Genomic DNA, 22,329 nt, shown 5'->3' with positions numbered 1-22,329 from the left:
CTATGAGAGCCCTAGGATAATCTAGGCGACTGAAAATTGAGCGCAATTTGTTACATTCTAAATTGAAAGCTTCTGTTGTGGAACATAGAGCGTACGCGCGATGTAACAATCACACTTTAATTTTACATTCGCTTTTAACGTTCTTTGAAAAGACTTTCAGTGAAAATTGCTCACACATCTTAATTTTTGCGGTTATATCCTACTGTTTTAAGTATTTCTGTTTGTTTTCTGTCAAGATTGTCAGAAATAAATGCTAAAATTAGAAATATATGCGACAAAAATTTGTCAGTAGTTTATGCCAACGATACAATGTTGGGAGATGTAAATTTGACTGACTATTTTAGCTCAGAATCAAATTTTTTTAAATGAAGCAAAATGGGATGAGATTAGAAAATAAAACTCCAAGGGAAATAACGAACATGGACCGAAAAATGAGCTCAAAAGGCTGCTCTGAGGTTAAACAAGACGCAGTGTCAACACTACAAGAAAAAAATATCTTGCAAAAACAGCAAAGTTTTGTCAGCAAAATCACATGAATATACTCGCCTCTTTGGAGAATAACCAGTCCTTTTATTCGATTGCTGATTTTTTCGTTCGTTTACAACGTTGAGTTTCACTTCAAGAGGAAAAATCCATCGCATCTTAATTTCATTTCATCGCGCCGGAGTAGAGTAAAATAATTTCTCTTCAAGATTCGGCCGCTGTTTATGAAGTGCCGCCTCTAAAAGCTGCTAAAAGAGTCGATTTGTTTCTCCCGCCGCGATCCGCCTTGCTCTTTCTCCCGCTGTTTGACGGCAAAATTGGACGAGATCAGAAAATAAAACTCCAAGGAAAATAATCAACATGGACCGAAAAAATGAGCTCAAAATACTGTTCTGAAGTTAGCAGTATTAGCTTAAGCTTAAGTTAAACGGCGTGTCAAAACTGCAAGAAAACAATATCTTGCAAACCAGCAAACTAGCAAAGTTTTGTCAACAAAATTGCATGAATGTACTCGCCTCTTCTGAGAATAACCAGTCCCTTTATTCCATTGCTGATTATCCGTTCGTTTTACAGCGTTAAGTGAGCGAAACGTTTCACTTCAAGAGGAAACATCCAACGTTTCTTGGTGCTGGATCGGAGTAAAATGATTTCACTTCCAGATTCTGATGATGCGCCAGTCGATTTGTTTCTCCCGCCGCTAGTTGCCTTGCTCTTTCTCCTGTTGTTGGTCACATGTAAAAATTGACTTTGTATCTTGTCGTCTTCAAAATTATTTGTTTTTGTTTTTTTTTTTTTCTCAAACGCAGTTGGCGATGCAACTTCCCGCCAAACAAACGCGGCCGGCAGCGCAGTTGGTCATGCATTTTCCCGCCGAAAAACAACCCGGGTTACAGCACATACGCTCATCTATGTAAACCAGGGGCGGGGGAGAACACTCCAATAGCGCCTGGCACTTTTTTTTGTATCAGAATCATCCAACAAAAGTTGACGTCACATCCGGTCAAAATTGGCGCCCAGCAGCCTGTCTCGGCGAAGTCGAATGATGGCGTCCCGGTCAGGCTTGATTTCTTCGGATTATTGAGCCATCAGTATCAGGAAATGTGAACTGTGGATATGAAAGATGTTGTAAAGATACTGCTTCGACTTCATGAGCAAGGGTTTTCCAAAGAAGTGATTTTTTCTACTGTTTTGACGGAAAATACGAGACAGCTAAGCGTCGTGTCATGGCGAAAATTTCACACTCTCAAAACGAGTGGCGTTCAGACTTTTGGCTCTTGCGGCTTGTGATCGTTCGAAAGCTGAAATTATAATAGCCTATCCCGTGTGCAACATAATGGAGGAGACATCGTCAGTCATAGTTTGCAGTGTTAACATCGGGAACCTAATTATCTCTCGACGTGAAGTGTTGGAAGCCTGTGTCATTGAAGCTGTTCCAATTGTCTTCGTTGTAAGGGACTCGTAATCTACCGACTACGAGGTGAGTAAATGTAGTTATCTTCATTTCCAGTTCTTTTCTGCTGATGTGAGTACCTTTACATTTGGGCTTTAGAGTAATATGTCGGTTTTGTGCTTCCTAGTTCCTTAATAAAGACACAAGTGACGTTTAAGTAATAAATAGTAATTCTCTTATCTGATATGCATTCACATCATATTGGCCTGCAAGTGCGGGCTTGAGTCAGAAAATGTATCTGCGTGGCCTGGTTCATGTTAGCCTGAGTATCAGTCCTTCCTAAGGGGAGGGGGAAACGGGAGGGGGAGGGGGAGGGGAAGGGGGAGAAGAGGAGAGGAAGGCCTGACACAAAACCTTTCTGAAGTCTGTGTCGAACGTCCAAATTTCGGACGTTGGCGCTGATTGGACAAAACACAAAAGGTTACGTCACACCGCCGGAAACAAAAATTATCATGATAGACTAAACAATGCAACTGTCGCATGTTTTGTATTTTGATGTCAAAGGTCATTTCTGACATTTCTGGGTTACGAGTGCTGCATTTATCGCCTGTTGAGCAACAGTCGTTCTTATGCCCGTTGAGGCATTTTATTTGGGTTTGGTACGTTTGGCTTGTTTCACTGCATCCAGTGACAGTACAGCCTCTCTAGTTAGGATTTAAACTGTTTAATAATCTTTATCTGGCCGCCTTTTTGTTTTCGTAGCTGAGATTTTGTGTGTCTTATCACGGCTATTTGTCTTTTGATTAGTTACGGCTGCGTTTTTGTCATCACTTCTTGCCGTTCTGAACTGTGAGATTTGTATTTTCCTCCTGTAATGAAGCTGTGTCTAGTCGCGAATTCTGCTCAGTGGTGCTCAACAGAAAATATTTTGTTTGGAGAGTCTTTTGCAATGGAGCTGTCTGTGTAACTTCAATTCATATCTCTCACAGCGGACATCGCTGACATGACAGTTGCATGACCGGAATTTATTTTGATTGGCTACTATTTACGGCGAAGCGTCATGCTCATCAAGGGGGTGGAATACTCATCTCAATGCTTTTGTGTCAGGCTTTTCTTCCCTTTTCCCCTTCCTCTCTTCCCCCTCTGCCCCCCCCCCCTCCCCCCGAAAAGCCTGATACTCAGGCTAGGTTCATGTTGCTAGTGTGAGACAGTTGTTAAAGTTATTGATGTCAAGCCATCTTAAACACTAAATTAAATAGCATTATTGTGAATGACATTATTTCTCAAGTATTGAAAGAAACAACACCTTCACCCTTAACTTCATCTGCACTCGCACCACTTGGGGGGTGCTCATGGGTTAATTTTTTATACATTTGTACTATAATTATGCACATGCAAAGTCAAATTGTGGTAAGAACAAACAGTATGCCACAAGCCACAGACAAGTGGCATGACTGATGTTCTTACCTTGTTTTGATGTCTTCTCAAGTTTGGCTTATCAAAGGACACATGGAGGGCCAAATGGACTTTGAAGGAGAGGAGAGGGGAGGGGAGAGGGTTTTATGGGAGCATGGTCCATATTTAGTGCACAGTTCAGTTCAAGGAAAAATGAAAAGTTCAATAACCACAAACAGTTAAAAAACTACACATCAGTTCAGTGACAATAGACCTCAATATTATTGTAGTAATAGTTGTAGGTGAAATGTTTTTTATTTCACTGGGACAAGTAAGAGGAGAGGGGAGAGGGTACGAGTAAAACTAAATAATTAATTATTACAAATACAGTAATGGTCACAGTCTTACATGCATTTAAAAATCTATTATCCACTTATCCGTTGTTTGTCTTTGTAATCATATTTGGCAACAGCTGCCCAATAATGTAGCTTTTTCTTGTACATAGTTCCACTTCCTTCTTGTCAGTAATGCAGATTAGTAGCTTGTTGGTAAATTTGTAAAAATCTAGAAGTCCTATGGCTCATTGAAAATTAAAAAGTCAAATAACCATAGCAACAGTTCAAAAACACACATCAGTTCAGTGACAGTAAACCTTAAAATTATGTAAGAAAAACTATAAGTGATGTGTTTTCAATTTTCTTTCCTTCCTGTTTGTCAAGGATGCAAATGAGAGGCCTGCTTGTAAATTTCATATTAGTTCAATTCAAAGAAGAGTTAAAAAATTAAATCACCACACCAAAAGAACAAACCTCTCACCCCCCCCCCCCCCCCAAAAAAAAAAGAGGGATTATATGAATGTATATATATTTATTAACCACCTGGGTGATAGTAGACCTCAAAATTAAGAAAATTAACTGGTGTGGGTGTTTTATTTCAAATTATGGGTCTTGCAGGGGGAAAGGGAAGGGAAGTGGACAAATGTGTTTGCAATATATTAATAGGGTTCATACGTTAAATTACCATGGTTTAGAATTTTCCTTACCTAGATGAAATTTTTAGGGGTTTGATATTTTTAATTTTTTGTTTCAATTCTGTTATTTTTAGAGATTTAAACAAAAGATAAAAACTCAAATTAAGGAAAGAGACTGGCAAATCCGCCCGAGACACGTCAAGAAAGGAAACAGACAGCGAAAGGAAGAAAGCGACAAGACAGGGAGAAAATGCGACAGCCATACAGTCAGCAGAAGACAAGGAGGAGCTTGTAAAATGGGAAACAGGGATTGTGGCACTTGAGAGAAGAGTCAAGAGAGAAAAAGATCAGTTAAAAAGTAAAGCGAAAAACTTAAAAAAAAAAAAACAGTAATGGAGGCCGAGCAAGTGGCTGCCCAGCTAAGGCTTTCGGCTGGTCAGCTTGGCTGACCAAATTTTGGATCATATGAATATGTCAATGTAATCAAACACGACGCTGTACACCAATGTGAAAATTATTGTCATCAGAAATTTATTAGACTTCGACATATTGTAAATTATAATAAATCATATAGCTAAGCGGCCATTGTAGTTACTCCCAGTCTTGTCAAATTCTTCCTTTCGCTGTTTGTTTCCTTTCTTGCTGTGTCTCGGGGGGATTTACTGGTCTCTTTCCTTTTGAGTTTTTGTTTAAATCTCTAAAAATAAAAGAATTAAAATGAAAAATTAAAAACATAAAATCCCTAAAAATTTCACCTAAGTAAGGAAAATTCTAAACCATCATGGTAATATAACGTATAAACCCTGTTAATATATTGCAAACATATTTGTCCTCTTCCCTTCCCTTTCCCCCTGCAAGACCCATTGAAATAAAAACACCCACACCAGTAAATTTTCTTAATTTTGAGGTCTGCTATCACCCAGGCCCCAGTTGTTCAAAGAGCGAATTAACTTTATACACTTGATAGGTCGCTAACCGACAGATAAAATGTGTGCAAGATTTTCCTAATAGCCCTATGATTTGTGGATAGGGTAAAAGCATATACCAAATTTAAGTATGGGATTGTGTGGAAAACTTGCCTAAAGTGCTAGGTGGAGTATATTTGCTCTACTGGATAGTGACTTATCCAGTGGATAAAGTTATCCGCTCTTCGAACAACTGGGGCCAGGTGGTTAATAAAAATATATACATTTATATAATCCCCCTTTCTTTTTTTTTTTTTTGGGGGGGGGGGGGGTGGGAGGTTTATTGTTTTGGTGTGGTGATTGAATTTTTTAACCTTTCTTTGAATTGAACTAATATCAAAACAAGCAGGCCTCTCATTTGCATCCTTGACAAGCATGAAGGAGAGAAAGTTGAAAACACATCACCTATAGTTTCTATTACATTTGAGGTTTACTGTCACTGAACTGATGTGTGTTTTTTGAACTGTTGCTATGGTTGTTTGACTTATTAATTTTTCAAAGAACCATAGGACTTCTAGATTTTTACAAATTTACCAACGGGCCACTTATCTGAAGTGGAACTACATGTATGTACAAGAAAAAGCTACATTATTGGGCAGCTTGCAGCTGTTACCAAATATGATTACAAAAACAAACAACGGATAAGTGGGTAATACATTTTTAAATGCATGTAAGACTGTGACCATTATTTGTAATAATTAATTAATTAGTTTTACTCGTACCCTCTCCCCTCCCCTCTCCTCTTACTTGTCCCAGTGAAATAAAAAACATTTCACCTACAACTATTATTACAATAATATTGAGGTCTACTGTCACTGAACTGATGTGTAGTTTTTGAACTCTTTTCATTTTTCCTTGAACTGAACTGTGCACTAAATATGGACCATGCTCCCATAAAACCCTCTCCCCTCCCTTCTCCTCTCCGTCAAAGTCCATTTGGCCCTCCATGTGTCCTTTGATAAGCCAAACTTGGGAAGACATCAAAACAAGGTAAGAACATCAGTCATGCCACTTGTCTGTGGCTTGTGGCATACTGTTTGTTCTTACCACAATTTGACTTTGCATGTGCATAATTATAGTACAAATGTATAAAAAATTAACCCATGAGCACCCCCCAAGTGGTGCAAGTGCAGATAAAGTTAAGTGTGAAGGTGCTGTTTCTTTCAATACTTGAGAAATAATGTCATTCACAATAATGCTATTTAATTTAGTGTTTAAGATGGCTTGACATCAATAACTTTAACAACTGTCTCACACTAGCAACATGAACCAGGCCACGCAGATACATTTTCTGACTCAAGCCCCTCCTCAAGCCCGCACTTGCAGGCCAATATGATGTGAATGCACATCAGATAAGAGAATTACTATTTATTACTTAAACGTCACTTGCGTCTTTATTAAGGTACTACGAAGCACAAAACCGACATATTACTCTAAAGCCCAAATGTAAAGGTACTCACGTCAGCAGAAAAGAACTGGAAATGTAAAGGTACTCACGTCAGCAGCTAATAATAATAATACTAATAATAATAATAATAATAATAATAGAGTTAAAAATATTAATGATAATAATAATTGTCTGCTTATATTTTGATGTTTGTTGTTGTCGCTGCTGTTGCTGCTGATGTGTTGTCCTTTTCCTTTCCTTTTGTTTGTTGTTGTTGTTGGTTGTTTGTATGTTGCTTGCTTTTTGTGTATGCTTTTTTTTGTTTTTGTTTTTATTTATTTTTCGCTTTGTTCTTCTTTTATTAAGCGTGTCCTGTTTAGATCTCTTGCTCGGTTCAGTATATCTTTAACATACCTTAATTTACACAAATGTAATTCTCTCCTGTACATTAATCCTAGGCTCTATAAGCATCTCCTACATCTTCTAATATTCAATGAAGCTCAGTGTCATTTCCTTGTTTACTTTAAAGTAGGTGGTGGTCAACTAGAAAGCCTTCGCTACTTTGACCACCACACACATTTTATAATTTGTACTGTATTTATTTTTATCTTGTAGTTATCGGTTGTAATACTTTACTTTTTATGTTAATGTTGTGTAAATAGTGTGAAATAAATGAACCTTGAACCTTGAACCTTGAAATGAAGATAACTACATTTACTCACCTCATAGATTACGAGTCCCTTACAACGAAGACAATTGGAACGGCTTCAATGACACAGGCTTCCAACACTTCACGTCGAGAGATAATTAGGTTCCCGATGTTAACACTGCAAACTATGACTGACGATGTCTCCTCCATTATGTTGCACACGGGATAGGCTATTATAATTTCAGCTTTCGAACGATCACAAGCCGCAAGAGCCAAAAGTCTGAACGCCACTCGTTTTGAGAGTGTAAAATTTTCGCCATGACGCGATGCTTAGCTGTCTCGTATTTTCCGTCAAAACAGTAGAAAAAATCACTTCTTTGGAAAACCCTTGCTCATGAAGTCGAAGCAGTATCTTTACAACATCTTTCATATCCACAGTTCACATTTCCTGATACTGATGGCTCAAAAATCCGAAGAAATGAAGCCTGACCGGGACGCCATCATTCGACTTCGCCGAGACAGGCTGCTGGGCGCCAATTTGACCGGATGTGACGTCAACTTTTGTTGGATGATTCTGATACGAAAATTTGACGAGTCTTCTCCCCCGCCCCTGATGTAAACCAATGTGAAATGAGACACTCAAACCCTGTGCTGCAACACGGGTTTTTTTCGGCACCCTTTCCCGTACTTTCTCTATTTGTTCGTCACTCATGTTTCGCCTGTTTGCTACCGCTCTCAATCGCTCTCTTTGAACGTCGAACTTCGCTTCCTCGTCGCCTGTTTTCTCGATCTCTTTCTTTCTCCCTTTCTTTGCTTTACATGTTTGTAGACTTATTCATAAATTGAGTTTGTGTTTTGTCGTGCACGTCGTCTTAAAAACTATTATTATTATTATTTTTTTCTCAAACGCAGTTGGCGATGCAATTTCCAGACAAACAAACGCAGCCGGCAGCGCAGTTGGCCATGCATTTTCCCACCGAAAAAACCCTGATTTGCAGCACAAGGTTTGAGCGTCTCATTTCAAGTTGGCTTACATGGGTGGCGTACGTACGGGCGGTCGGTCGGACGGAAGTGACGTCATAACCAAACCAAAATTTCTGGCACTGATGGGTTTACCAAAATCTCTTAGCTATGGGATTCCGCCGCACGCGCCTACGGCGCGAGCGCGAGCTCCGCTATTACACTGCAACTACGGAGAAGGGGATTGGGTGAGGGGTCTGGAGAAATATTTTTGAATGTTCCTAAACATTTCCGGACACGGAGATTAATGTTTTTGGCCCCTTATATTCGGGGGTCTCCTCCTCCCCAACCCCCACCTCCTCCACTTTCTTTCTCAGCCACCCCACTCCTTTCCCACCCTCTACGACCTGAACAGATTTTCAAAGCGAAAGATCTGATACTTACGCCTTTTGACCCGGGGGCCCGTTTCTCGAAAGTCCCAGTAAGAATATTTTGAAATGTTTTTTCGCCGATTAAACAGTGATTACAGACTGGTACTTGGCCAATGTTTTCAAAGAATTATAAGATCTTAAAATTTAGTATTCAAAGCTAACAAAAATTGACTTATTTTTTAACAGAATAAGTGTTGAATTTTGAGTTGACACAGAAATATTCAGCTAGCAAGAGTCAGCATTGCTAGATAAACAAGAAAAGTGAGCTTTGAATCTCATTGTTAGTTTTTACTGCTGGATACAAGGGTGGCTATGCAATAAAGAGACCATCTTTTGAGGTAGAGGAAGGGGTGTACAGGCAGAGGCCACCATCTATTTTGTGGTTTGCCGGTGGGGCCTGTTGGAATATCGGTAGTTTTGATCTCTCCTCTTAAAGAAAATAACAGACTGCTCAGAAGACTACTCAAAGTCCTGTGAATTTTGATGAACTTCAAACCAGTCACAACAAATTCAACTCGATCCTAGGTAGTAAGGTGAATAATTCCGAAGTAGAATAAAACGTCAATTTGATTTCTACTTTAAGTACTTATATCTGAACGTACTTTTAAAATGTAATTTTTACGTACTTGTACAATTTAATTTCTATTTTATAAAAGACGTATTTATACCTTATTCACACCAACTAAACGTGTTTATCAGTTAAACCAGGTTTAATAAATACTGAAAAAAGGAATCTTACAAATGTTAACTTAACTTTTATTATGCTAAATTTGAAGTCATAAAACATAAGCAATCAACTTCTATGAATATTACAATTTTGAACTGCGTTTAATTAGAGAGTTGTTCAACAGATAGAGAGAGAGATAGATAGCTTTATTAAAAATCCATCGCAGCCCAGAGGCTGGATTACGGACTGTACAATATATAATGCTAAAATACGCGATAAGATAAAAAAAAAAACTATTATATTATTATCAACATGCTTTTAAGTTGGTATAAACAGACAATAAATGATTATTTTCTTTTCGTTCCCATCGTCTATGATATGCTGTTGTTATGTGACGTGCTGACTACTTTTCATAGGAAGCGAGCATTTGTCTTTTTTCTCTCAAATTCTTTCGCGAGCGTCAGTTTGTTTCTCACTCAACAGAAAATTTTTTAGCATAATCCAACTCCCCCAGAACACACAGAAACTATTACGTGGGAGGCAAACAAAAGAAGCTGCTCGCAGTTTGGATGTTTCTCACGGAATTTTCTAAGTTACGAGTTCTCAATCAATGGACTTAGACGAAAGATGAAGCGGGGCGGGGAAAAGGTTTTTAAAGGACGGTGCTGGCCTACTTTTGCTACTGCCATACGTTCTGTGCATCTCGAGATACTCGGATTTCCTATGGGTGGTGCCCTACTAATACGGGGATATTTTTGCGGGGTTTAAAACTAAGCGGAGAAAGTAGAACTCAGCAAGTGTTCTTGGTATCCGAAATGAAAATTGGAGCTAAACGTGTTTTTTTCTGAGATAATAAAGCATCAAATTTTGAAAATAAAAGAAAACGCCATACATTGTTTTGTATTTTACGGCTTTTCAGAATAATTGTTGGCTAATTATTTCTGTCGTTAGTTTTGGATGCTCGCGTCATGTTTGTAATCAAGGAACATCATTACTGGCGCATAAGAGGCTTGGGTACGAGTGACGATAGCAGAGCAAAACGGGAGATTTGTTTGACCTTACATATCAGAGTTACTTTAAAAGCTGAAAATGTATCAAGAAGTTGAAATACCCAAGAAAGGAAAGCACTCAATGAGTCAGGATTTGATCGTACTTTCTTTTCTATTTTAGTTTTTCTTTTTGTTTTGTTTTGTTTGTTTGTTTTTTTCAAATTTCCCGGGGTTTCGGATTTGCTGCATTTTCAGCGATGGGACAGAATACATGTTTTCAGGATACATGTGTAGCTTAAGAATTATGTCCAGAAAACAAACGAATTGAAAGAAAATTTCTTTCACGAAGTAAGAATGACCAACCAAATTTTGCCAGAAAAAACGGCATGTTAAGCGCAAAGTTTATATCAGAAAGGGATCGGACGATGAGCGTATTAAATTGGAATTACAAGCACTTGCTGGAAAGCTCAACACTCAACATGATAACAAACTCGGTGAAAGCGAAGTGGGATGATTTTCAAAATAGTGTTGGCAACATAATGGACTCTTGCATTCCGCATAAGATGACAAGTTCAAGATACAACTTACCTTGGTTGAATCGCTCGTTTCGGCGACAATCTAAAGTGAAACAAAGACCATACAACAAGGCAAAGAAAACGGGATCTGTACACCACTGAAACCAGGAAACGCCTTAGTGAGTCAGTAAAAGACAACCGTTAATGCTTTTTTTCCTACGTAAAACGGTTTAATCAAGAAAATCCAAGGATGCAGACTTTAAAGTGGATGGTAAAGTCATAAGTGATGTTGCTCTTAAATCAGAAATTTTAAACAGCCAATTTTCAAGTGTGTTTACCAAGGAGAACCTTGAAAACATTCCAGATATGGGCTCTGATCCCAAACCTGGCCTTTAATTGTTTCAGAACTGTAAGGAGTTTTAAAGCAACTGTCTTCATTAAACCCTAACAAGGTCTGTGGCCCAGACCAAATCCCACCTTGGTTTCTCAAACATTTTGCTGCAGAAATCGCTCCAATATTAACAGTCATCTTTCAGGACTCGATAGACAGTGTCACTGTTCCCTATAGGTGGAAGGAGGCAAATGTGTGTGCAGTTTTTAAAAAGGGAAAGAAATCTGACCCAGCCAATTGTAGACCAATATCTCTCACCTGTGTTGCATCAAAGATCCTCTAGCAGATTGTCCACAGCTTCATTATGAAACATCTAAACGACCATAACATCTTAAAGGATTGTCAGCATGGTTTCAGGGCAAAGAGATCCACAGAGATGCAGCTAATTCTCACCTTACACGATATGGCAAAGACTATTCAGAGCTCATCTATCCACGCGGTCATCTTGGACTTTGTCAAAGCCTTTAACAAGGTCCCTCATAGGCGACTCCTAAGGAAGCTGCAGCGTTATGGAATCCAAGGCCCGCTCCTAAATTGGTTAGAGTCGTTTCTTACCCAAAGTTTTCAATCAGTTGTTTGTGAAGGCCAAACATCAATTCAATGTCCAGTGTCTTCCGGCGTGCCCCAAGGTAAAGTCCTCGGGCCGGTGCTCTTTCTATTATACATAAACGACTTACCAGATAACGGGCAATCATCAGTTAGGCTCTTTGCGGACGATGCTTTACTTTATGGCATTGTCGCAAGCGACGCGGACTGCGATCTACTTCAATCTGACTTACACAGGCTAGGCTAGAATCCCTCTAAATGGAAAATTGTTACCATCTCACATAAGATCAATCCACCTCTGAGAAAATATGTCTTGTGTGGTGTAGAGTTAGAGCAGATTAATAGCTTCCCATACCTTGGGGTTACTATCAGTAACAAGCTCAATTGGTCAGCTTATGTTTCTATAACAGCAGCTAAAGGAAACAAAACGTTGGGTACAATAGAACGAAACCTTTGGAATTGTCCAAAGAATGTAAAATAAATTGCATATACATCCTTAGCACGACCGAAGCTGGAATATGAAAGCGCGGCTTGGAACCCCTTCTTAAAGAAAGATGTCAGTGTTCTGGGTCCCGTTTCTCGAAAGTCCGGTAACTTACCGGGCACGATAAGTGTCTTTGGTGATAAATGTTTTTTTAACAGAAGTCAATTTTTGTTAGCTTTGAATACTAAATTTTAAAATCTTATAATTCTATGAACACATTGGCCAAGTACCATGTCTGTAATCACTCTGTAATCGGGGAAAAAACATTTCAAAATACACTTATCGGGCCCCGTAAGTTACCGGGTCTTTCGAGAAACGGGCCCCTGGAAAGGGTTCAACGTAAGGCTGCACAGTTCTGCTCACAAAATTACAACAGTTATGGGAATGTTACGGACATGATTAAAGACTTAGGGTGGGCCACACTGGAAACGAGAAGAAGGCAGTTTAGACTAACACTTATGTATAAAATAAATCACGGTCTTATTGATATAGATAGCCGAGAATATTTAATTCATCACCCCGAGAGTCGCACGAGGGGAAGCCGTCAATTTAAATTTCGCGTGCCATATGCAAGTAAGGACATTTTTAAATTTTCGTTTTTTCCAAGAACTATAGCCGACTGGAACTGCCTCCCTGAGGCCATTGTTTCATCATTATTTTATATTTTAATAAATCTGTATTTTATTCATTTACTTATCTTATTTATTTACCAAAGGCTCGAGAATTTCACTTTCCTTTTTTTTTGTAAGTCCATTGTCCCAACTTTCCAATCCGGTAAATAAGATCACTTCCATATTTGGAAAACGAAACCCAACCCGGGAAAAAACCCTTCTTCATCAAAGCGTGCAATCCGAGAAGGAGGAAGCGAAGAAGGTTTTCTTCTGCCTTCTCGTGTTAAAACATAATTTACTCGTACTTTCGCTGTTAATATTGCAATCATGGGGTGAGAAAACCTTTTTTACCGAGATTGTTAACATGTAGCGAGTGAATCAACTTCATGGAGCTTAGCTGTGGGCAAACTTTCTCCGTGGATCGTGAAGCTGATTGTTTGGCGAATTTGTCGGAGGTAAGCGTATGCCAAAGTGGATATAGCGTGCATAGTTTACTCTGTTAAGCTTGGTTTTTCACTTTCAAAGAGCCCTTGATTCAAATGCACCTTAATCTCTCAATGAAGATGGGTCTTAGTGTTTTGTAAAAGCTCGAGATTAATCAAATTGTTCAAGGAGGCTTCGCGTTGGAATGAAGCTTACATGTTGCAGAGATTGTTGCTTGAAATTGATAATCTTACTATTGACTTAATAACGAACACGTTTTACATTGCTTTTAACTGCTTCTTTGGATTAAGTTTGATTAACTTGATGGAGATCTCTGCGTGGCTCTGATTAAAAGAGGTTCGCGTTGAAAAGTATGAGGCACGCTATGTCGGTAGACACATACAAATTAAGCTTAATTTCAAGCTCACTGAAATGTCTCCGAAGAAAGTCTTGTTACACGGAATGCCCGCAGGGCATGACGTGTCTAGGTTTCGGTCGGGTATCTTTTTCTTCATCGGTGTCATAAATGTGCACATTAATTTATGCATTAAACTCTGTCCTCCCCTAGTAAGGATATATTGTTCTGATTGTCTTCAACAGAAGCGGCCCAATCAAAATCTATTTTTCAGGCACATATCACGAGAGAGGGGACCCACTCATCACTTCTGTGTGACGTCAAATCGTCATTTGATTTATTCATTAAAACTAGATTAAATTCTTCTCTCTCCCAGAAGGGATCTATTGTTTTGATTGTCTTGAACAAAAGCGGCCCAATCAAACTCCATTATCTGCGCGTATATCACGAGGGAGGGGACCCACTCATCTCTACTTGTGTGACGTCAAAGCAAATCATCATTTGGAAAAGTTGTTTTCGTTCAATGGCGGCCACATGTCTGAATTTAAGACTCCGGATCTGCCGTTTTCAGAGAGAAAACCAACCTTTTTCAAGCAGTAAATCGAAATAATAACTTCTAGGTAGTACTCGACAGTTGAAACGGCGGAAATTGGGAGAGTTCACAGCAAAGAAAATCCGCTTTAAAAAACAGATCGAATGATCAACGCAAAGGATTAGAGCTAGAGGAGGCCAGACCAGTTCAGCGGGGTCATGACGTTATTGCATAGTTATTTCTGGTATGATTCCTAGTAACACAACGATAAGTATCACGCAATATATCTGAATAAAACCATTCAGACAGTTATTTCAATGGCCAAGGGAGGATATTTTTTAAATATCTGCGAAACATACAATGGGGAATAATTGGGGCTACATTAAGCATTCCGTGTAATGCCATTAGAGGGGCATCTTGTTGAGTCACATTTATCACAGAATGCTAACAGTAAGTTCAAGTCTACGTTTGTATCAAATGTTTTGGTGCAAGCTGATCAAAAGATCAATCATTTCTTCTTGGTTTGTAATTTTTTATGACGCAGTTACAGACGCCACCCTTGTCTGCGTAGCTAGTCACGCATGGCTAGGCTCCTTATTAAAGGCGCATTGTTTGTACAGCGAATAATAATAGCGTCCATAATTTGTTGATCCTAGACTAAGAGATACATTGCAAAGCCTTGAAATGATTCTAAACAATACTGCAAAGTTTGTCTCCAAAAATTCAGGTGCAATTTATTGGAAAAGATTTCCACACAGCCCCAATAAAATTATACATGTGACGCTGTCATACCTGTTACACAAAAAACGAGCATGAATGGTGTTTAAGGCGTAAAATGTTAGCCTGGGTTGCAGCCGGAGTTGTCACTCAATACCTGTAGAGAACTCGATATAGTCCGTCTGCGAAATAGCTCCAAAAAGCTTGTTCTGGTATCCCGCCGGTTTGCAGGGATTTCTGTAACTATTTTTGATGGGAATCCCGAATCATCGAGTTTGGATTCGAGTTCGAGTTCGAGTTAGACTTCGAGTTGGACTTCGAGTTGGACTTCGAGTTGGACTTCGAGTTAAGATTACAATAAAAATACCAAAAAAAAAAAAAGAAATTAGAGGCCGCAAAACCAGAACCAGCCGAGATACTTACAGATACTTACAAGGACCGCTTATGACTAGCATACCCGTCAACGGGGGATGGGAGGGCACAAACCAACGATAGTATGACAAAGATTATTTTTCCGCAAAATGTAAATGCTAACCATGCTCCATGATGCTAACCAACGATCTCTCATGAAGAAAAAGGATGTAAATCAAAAGAGTGTTCACCTCTATTAAGAAAGTGCAAAACAGTATCCATCTCCGTTAAGAAAGAGCAAGTGGCGTGACGCGTGACGCGTGACACTAGCGTTGTCCACGTCCAGTTATCTTGTGCCAAATCTCACATTTCCTGGATGAACGATGGTATGATCATAGGCACTGTTGCTGGTCATCCTGTATTAACAATGGAAAGGTAGGTTTGATTTACTTTATGAAGACTTGCAGTTTAAAGATTTGCTTGAATTAGCGCTGAAACATGCCTGTGTTTTCAGGGATGAAACAATCATTGAGATATCTTCATCACCAGAGAAGGATGGCGATAATGCACGTGGCGATACAATGTAAGTGTTATATTTTCATCATTGATGAAAACGGCATTTCAGAAGAGAGTGAATAAAGAAATGACGTTTTAAGATTGTATTTTCCTGTAGGTAGCTTTATTTGCTTGTACGGCCATCCAAGGGCTTTTTCATATATATGAGCCCGGTAACCGGGCTGGCCCGGTAGGCGGGACGAATTTTGTCTTCTGTTCATATGGGAAATTTAATCACGGTAACTGAGATGAAAAATGTCCTTAAGGCCCAAAATACTCGTGGACCTGCGTTCCGACTTAACATAACATTTATTCAGGAGGCTTTAACACAAATACAAAAACATCCTGAATAGGGAAATCGGGAGGTTAACTCTGTATAAAAACAATTTCCCTGACTTGTCAGCGACCTTACAAGCCATGCTCAGTTAAAATTGTCTCGTCCCGGTCAGTCCCGGTATCCAGGATGGAGTGTTCATTTGGGAAAAATTTCCAGCTCGGTTACCGAGATCTCGGTCGCAAAAACCGAGATCTCGGTAACCGGGCCAGCCCGCCTTCTCATATGAACACATCGAAATTTTTGTTAAGAAAAGAGTGGCGAGGCGAGATCTCGGAAACCGAGCCAGCCCGGTCAACCGGGCTCATATGAAGAGGCCCCAAGTGGCACAGTATTAAACTTGATCAGATAAGATTGATAAGATCCTAGTCTATTATTCACTGTAACTTTCTATGATTGTATGTCGTGGTGAATAAATAAATAAATAATTTTAAATTACCCCAAAGATTTGGACTGCCGGTTTGCTGTCTTCCAGTTAATTATCTTAAGCAAGTAATGTATAATTTTATTTTAGTAGCTATGAGTTTGTTTTCTCATTTTACTCTTTCAATAGCTCCGATCAATCCGATTCAATTCAATTCAAAGCAATTGAATTCAGATCAATTCAATTCGAAACTTAATATGTGACTGGTCATTTGATAAATTATTCACATTCGTTTATCTCTGACGCACGACTAGTTTTTTGACCTTTTAAATACATGTAGTGTACGTATTGGTTTTTGGGAGGTGATGAGGAGGCTATTGGTCCCTTAAATTTTGAAATTAAAAAAAATGTGGCCCCGGCAAAACTCTTGTAGCAGTAAACAGACAAACCATGACCGGGAATGAGTCTGGCTTCTATTTCTAATGCCTTTAAGATCACAAGTAGAGGTTTAGGGACCGCTCATTATTTATGTAGAGGGGGGGAGGGAAAAATATTTTGATAGATGTGGCATATGCGTGCGTTTGACATTTTGGCCCCAAATTGAGCTATCGGAATCCGTACTTGTTTGACTCTGTGTTAAATGTTTACATTTTACGTTGTCTTACGGTGCAACAAAAAGCTTGAAACGTTATCAAAGTTGGAAATTTCGGAACGGTCCGTACTCCGGGTCCAGATGGGAAAATCCGGACCGCAGGAGCGCGCATGATTAGCCAATCAAAGATTTAGGATTTAGAAATGCTGAGAAGCTGGAGAAAAAAAGAAGACAGTTACTTCCTTTCCAATTTTCATGTGAAAGGACCTTGTCAAAAACTTTTCCAGATTTCGCCCCAAAAATGGACCATTTGTTATTATTCATTCCAGTGACAAATGGTACCATATCCCTGCTCCATATTTTTGGTATTTGCCAGCAATTTTATTACTTAAACCATGTAAAAAATGAAAAATCCCAATATCCCAATATCCCAGCTTATACATATTTCTGCTAATTAACATTAATAATAAATAATAATTATACATTATTATCAATTATATACTTGCGTTTGAATTATTAACTCGCAACTCGAAGTCTAACTCGAAGTCCAACTCGAAGTCTAACTCGAAGTCCAACTCGAACTCGAACTCGAATCCAAACTCGACAGTACCCTACTCCCTTTTTGATTGGCTCAATTTCTAACGCGTTGTGTGATTGGATATTTCTCTATTGAGCAATATCACGCAATACTGTACAAAGCTAAAAATAAAATTTGTACAAGTTGCAGTACAAAACAATTTATTTGTATATCAAAAGGTCAAAGTGGTTATGCCTGATTCGTCAGTTTTTTGTAATTTATGCTGTCGTGATATAGAAAAGAGTCACGAAAGAGTTTTGCTCGTTTAGGGATGGAAACAATTCGACAAAAATATTTTTACCTAACAGCAATTCCCGAAGCAAATTTTCTTGCTCGGGCAGAAGATTAGATATTTCAAATTGCTCTTTCACGGCTCCAAACGCTGGTTCCCAACTTTCTTCAGAAATGACCGTCATTTTCTTTTGATTCACAACGCTAAAATATGTCAAAACTATTCATCGATTAATCCAAGGGAAAACCCGGGAAAGTACTAGCAAGTACAAATCGCATTTTTAGCATCACGGCTGGAGAGCAGAGTATTGCGTGATTGCTCAAGAAGGAACGACCAATCAGAGAGCGCGTTAGAAATTAAACCAATCCGAAACGGTTACAGATATCCCTGCAAACTGGCGGGATACCAGAACAAGCTTTTTGGAGCCGTTGCGCAGACTGTATATATCGGGGATTTATAAACTGTCTGCGACGCAGGCTGTAAAATGTCTGCATAATTAAAGTATGGGGCTGTGCGTAAATCTTGCTAGTTACTGTCTTCAATTCTGCAATGTTGATCAAAGATGATCCAAATGACTGTTGATGCTAAAACCATGTTGCTCTACCTTCTGCAGTTGTCTGTGGTCCCTCAAAATCGTACAATATTGTCTCAGATCAATAATTTATTGTTGTTATTGTGCAATCATATACACATCAGTGTTTTCCAATTGCATGTCAAAATTCATGCTATATTAGTTTTTATTGTATCTCTCAGTTAGTACGAGCAATTTGATTGGTCAATTTTGCAGGCTGTATTTCACTGTACAGCCACTAAATTTGTAAGTTTCCTTTTTCTCGCATCTGAGTAACCACAGAGATATAATAAATATCTTAGTAATCTCATTTTCTCAGTCCATACAGTATGGACTAAGACTGGTGCAACTTACAGTATGGACCTTTAACCCAGTTAGTAAGAGGTGTTACTCTTACCAACTGAGAGTTAAGAGGTATCAGGTATTATTATCTACTCTTGATTTCAGTTTATCTGTCAGTTCAAGTGTTAAAGAGTTGGCTCGAGATGTGCAAATGTTCTTGGAGTATGATTTGGTAAGTTACAACATTGATACCAGCAATTTCCAACTCTTTATGTTTAATATTTATTAGTATTCACTACTATTGTTGTATGTGTGACGCAAGAGAGACAATTGCCTGCTCAAGGCTTTAATCAGCTAATCTCATAGCAATGTACAAGAAGTCTCAGTTGGGTTAAATATTATATAATTATACCGCTGACTGGAATCACAGGCTTGTAAGCACATGCAGGCAACCCAAAAACGAACAACATGTTCATAATGTCTGGCGCACAAATTATTTTCTTATCTCAGTTCTTGCTATGGGGTGCAACAATAATATTATACTATAGTATGGCTGATAGAGAAGTCTGAATTACAGTCAAAGCATTTTGGACAGTGCATCTGCTATAAGGCAGTAAAGAAGAAACTAAAGGATACAGTGTAGTTTGTTTTAAATCATGTGCTAACTGTATTTGTTGCCATCATCTCTGTTTTAGTGCCTCTTGTAGGCAAAAAAATAAACAGTTTAGTTATTCACCTAATAAGAGTTCTCCCCATCTCCCTCTTTTGTTTGCTTCTGTCAATCAATTTTATTTTTTTTTTATTTATTATTAGTACCATGCATACAACTTTAATCATGAATCTAATCTAAATTAAAACCACAGTTCCTACTAAATGTTTGAGTTTTTTTTTTCAGTTTCAGTAATCAACAAGATTAAAGGCTTCCTGTGATGTCAGGGCTATCAAAGGTATTATCTTTGGTTTTAAGGGGGAAACTTGGTTGCCTATTATGATCAGCTGTAAGGTTAAATACTTCTGGGTGTGACAATGTGACATAGCTTTTGTCAATTGAGAAATTAAGGTTGAATTCAGCTTGTCATAGAAACTAACTTGTATTTGATATATTAAACAACTTGGCTTGCTTTGTACTGTGAAGGAGATTTTATAAAAATGGATTTTGAATAGTACACTTAAAGATATTTGTAATAACTTTTTACAGAATTAGAAGTAAAGTGACAGGTAACGGTTGGCATAAGATTCCAGGGATTCAGTCTGCAACAAGTTTATATAACTGATCTGTGCAATGTAGTATTTAGAAAAGTTGAAAATCCTTTAGTTTGTTTCATTAAGTTACACCTAGTAAGTTTTGATGTGAAACAAGATACAATAATCTGTGCAGCCTCAGTAACATGTACAGACATACTAGCACATTGCACTGAACACACACAGTATGCTGACATTCAAATGCTGTATGCCAATTTTCCCTATAAAACCACAAACTTTCAGTAAATTCTCAATTTCATGTTTAATATGACTCCTGGCCGGCAGGTCTATTCCGGGGGTGAGGGGTGGGGGGTGGGGGGTAGGGGGTGAGGAATGGGGGTGGGGGGTGAGTTTAACAGACGTGGATCTAGACTCTCATATACGTGATAAACGAACATCCTGCAATCTCACACGAAATCACCAGTTCGGGGGTGAGGGTACGTTTAATTTGTTCATGGCGCGAGCTGTGCGGATCTGCGATCCACCTTAACATTATTGAGTTCGACAAACACATAAAAGTAATCCAAACTGTGGCTATCGTTTATTGTATTGCTTTTTTGTTTGAGACTCGTAAGATCTTGGATCTTGGATCGACTAAATGATACAACTGACGTCATATTGGTTTTGATTCTTCAAAGTGTAACAAAACTGTAACTTTATATATACAAATAAACTAGATTAACTTTCCCTGGTTAATCATGTACCATATGGCCTTCGAAAAACCAGTTGTTAGGCTGGTTTGTCAATGATACTAAGTGGAGCAAGCGTCAATACTACTAAATGTCGCTATTGTCACGATACAATTACAAATGTCGTTATTGTCATTACACAAACAAACGTTCTGCTCTTGAGATATGAACCCTCTACTCTCATATTAATTCAGAATCTTAAAACTGCAACACAACTGTAACTGTAAATAATCTGGATTAACTTTTATGAATTTGCCAAAGTGGCATGTGAAAAACCGGAATCTAGACTGGTTTTGTTGAATCGTTACTTTAACTAGCGAGCAGTTTCCTTCCTTCACCTCCCCCCCCCCTTTTTTTTTTGGTGGGCAGAGAAAAAATGTTTTTCCCTTTTCTCGTTTGTATTTGGGATTTGAGCATGTTACATTTCGAATCTTCATTTCTAATCCTCTCTAGGATCAGAGAAAAAAGAAAGAAAAAAGTTCAATGCCTTCAGTTTATAATTTCTTTCAATTTCAGATTTCCGTTTTCCCTTCCTTGTAATCAGAGTTCCATTAATAGAAAACGGAACATAAAAATAAACAACAAACATGTTTTTAGTAACTAAAATATGCTGGTATCACTTATATTCGAGAGATAACTCTCACGACAATAAGCTCTAGTGTATTTGCCGTTGCCGATTAAGGCATTTCAATGGTCGAATCGTCCAACAGAGTAAAGCTTGAGGTTGGCCGCTGATAAGATTGGTCCTTAAAATTTTTAACGGACATGCGTAAATAATGCTGAAGTAACGTGTACTCAGGGACTTCAGTGGCACAAACAATTACAGCTGACGATAAAATTATCAATTCAATTCGAAAAACAAACTTAGCACATAAATTTTTTGTGACACTTTCTAATTTTGCATATTTCGTGACAACGGGAAAATTCAGTCACGAAAATTAAATTAAGTGACTTGCCGTGCAAGCCTTTAGAAAATTGGCCAAAATCAAGTGCTGCGATGTACACTTCAAAATCTCGAAATTCACGTGTCGCGAAAAATTCATTTAATAATGTACACAAGCCAGCGAATCTCATGTTAGTGGTGGTATTCACTGTAGTCATGTTGGTGCTTACAAGCGGAACTTTACTGAACAAGGATGCACAGGGGGAAATTTCCGTCCTTTGCTGCATGCAATTACGATGACATTTCTATTTTTATGTAGCTTTTTTTCAGTTTTCGCTTGCACCAATATGATACCGTGAAAAAAACCTGCATGGATTACATCTTGACTTGTATCCCCCTCAAGAAAATTAAGGCATGGGTCTCTAGTTATTTACTTGAAAAAATAAGAGGGTGGCCTATCATCTGAAGATTTAGCCGTAACTTCGTGGGACTTTGGCAGAGTAACATGGTTGCAAATGTCAAAGTATTGACATACACGATATATGTAAATTGAGTTACGTGGTACGGCCGTAACGTCGTGAGACTTTGGAGAGTAACATGGTTGCAAATGTCAACATATATGAGAGTCTATGAGAGTATATGAGAGTCTAGATCCACGTCTGTTAAACTCACCCCCCACCTCCACCCCTCACCCCCACCCCTCACCCCTCACCCCCCACCCCTCACCCCTCACCCCTCACCCCCCACCCCTCACCCCCCACCCCTCACCCGGAATAGACCGGCCGCTCCTGGCTGAT

The 22,329-nt window shown here is 38.7% G+C and overlaps 1 protein-coding gene across 1 annotated transcript in view; it reads left to right on the top strand.

Annotated features, from left to right (window-relative positions):
- The first annotated feature begins 19,612 nt into the window (after nt 1-19,612).
- LOC146477737 (uncharacterized) overlaps nt 19,613-22,329 on the top strand; it is a 32,083-nt gene continuing 29,366 nt past the window's right edge. Inside the window, exon 1 of the mRNA XM_085113164.1 lies at nt 19,613-19,665. Coding sequence (XP_084969290.1) covers nt 19,648-19,665 — 18 coding nt within the window. The 5' untranslated portion in view covers nt 19,613-19,647. The remainder of the gene's footprint in view (nt 19,666-22,329) is intronic.

The sequence above is a fragment of the Pavona decussata genome, unplaced genomic scaffold (genome assembly GCF_977016875.1).
Source record: "Pavona decussata unplaced genomic scaffold, jaPavDecu1.1 SCAFFOLD_69, whole genome shotgun sequence".
Classification (NCBI taxonomy): domain Eukaryota; kingdom Metazoa; phylum Cnidaria; class Anthozoa; order Scleractinia; family Agariciidae; genus Pavona; species Pavona decussata.
The sequence above is the reverse complement of the archived record's forward strand: the minus strand, read 5'-3'. Positions and strand labels throughout refer to the sequence as shown.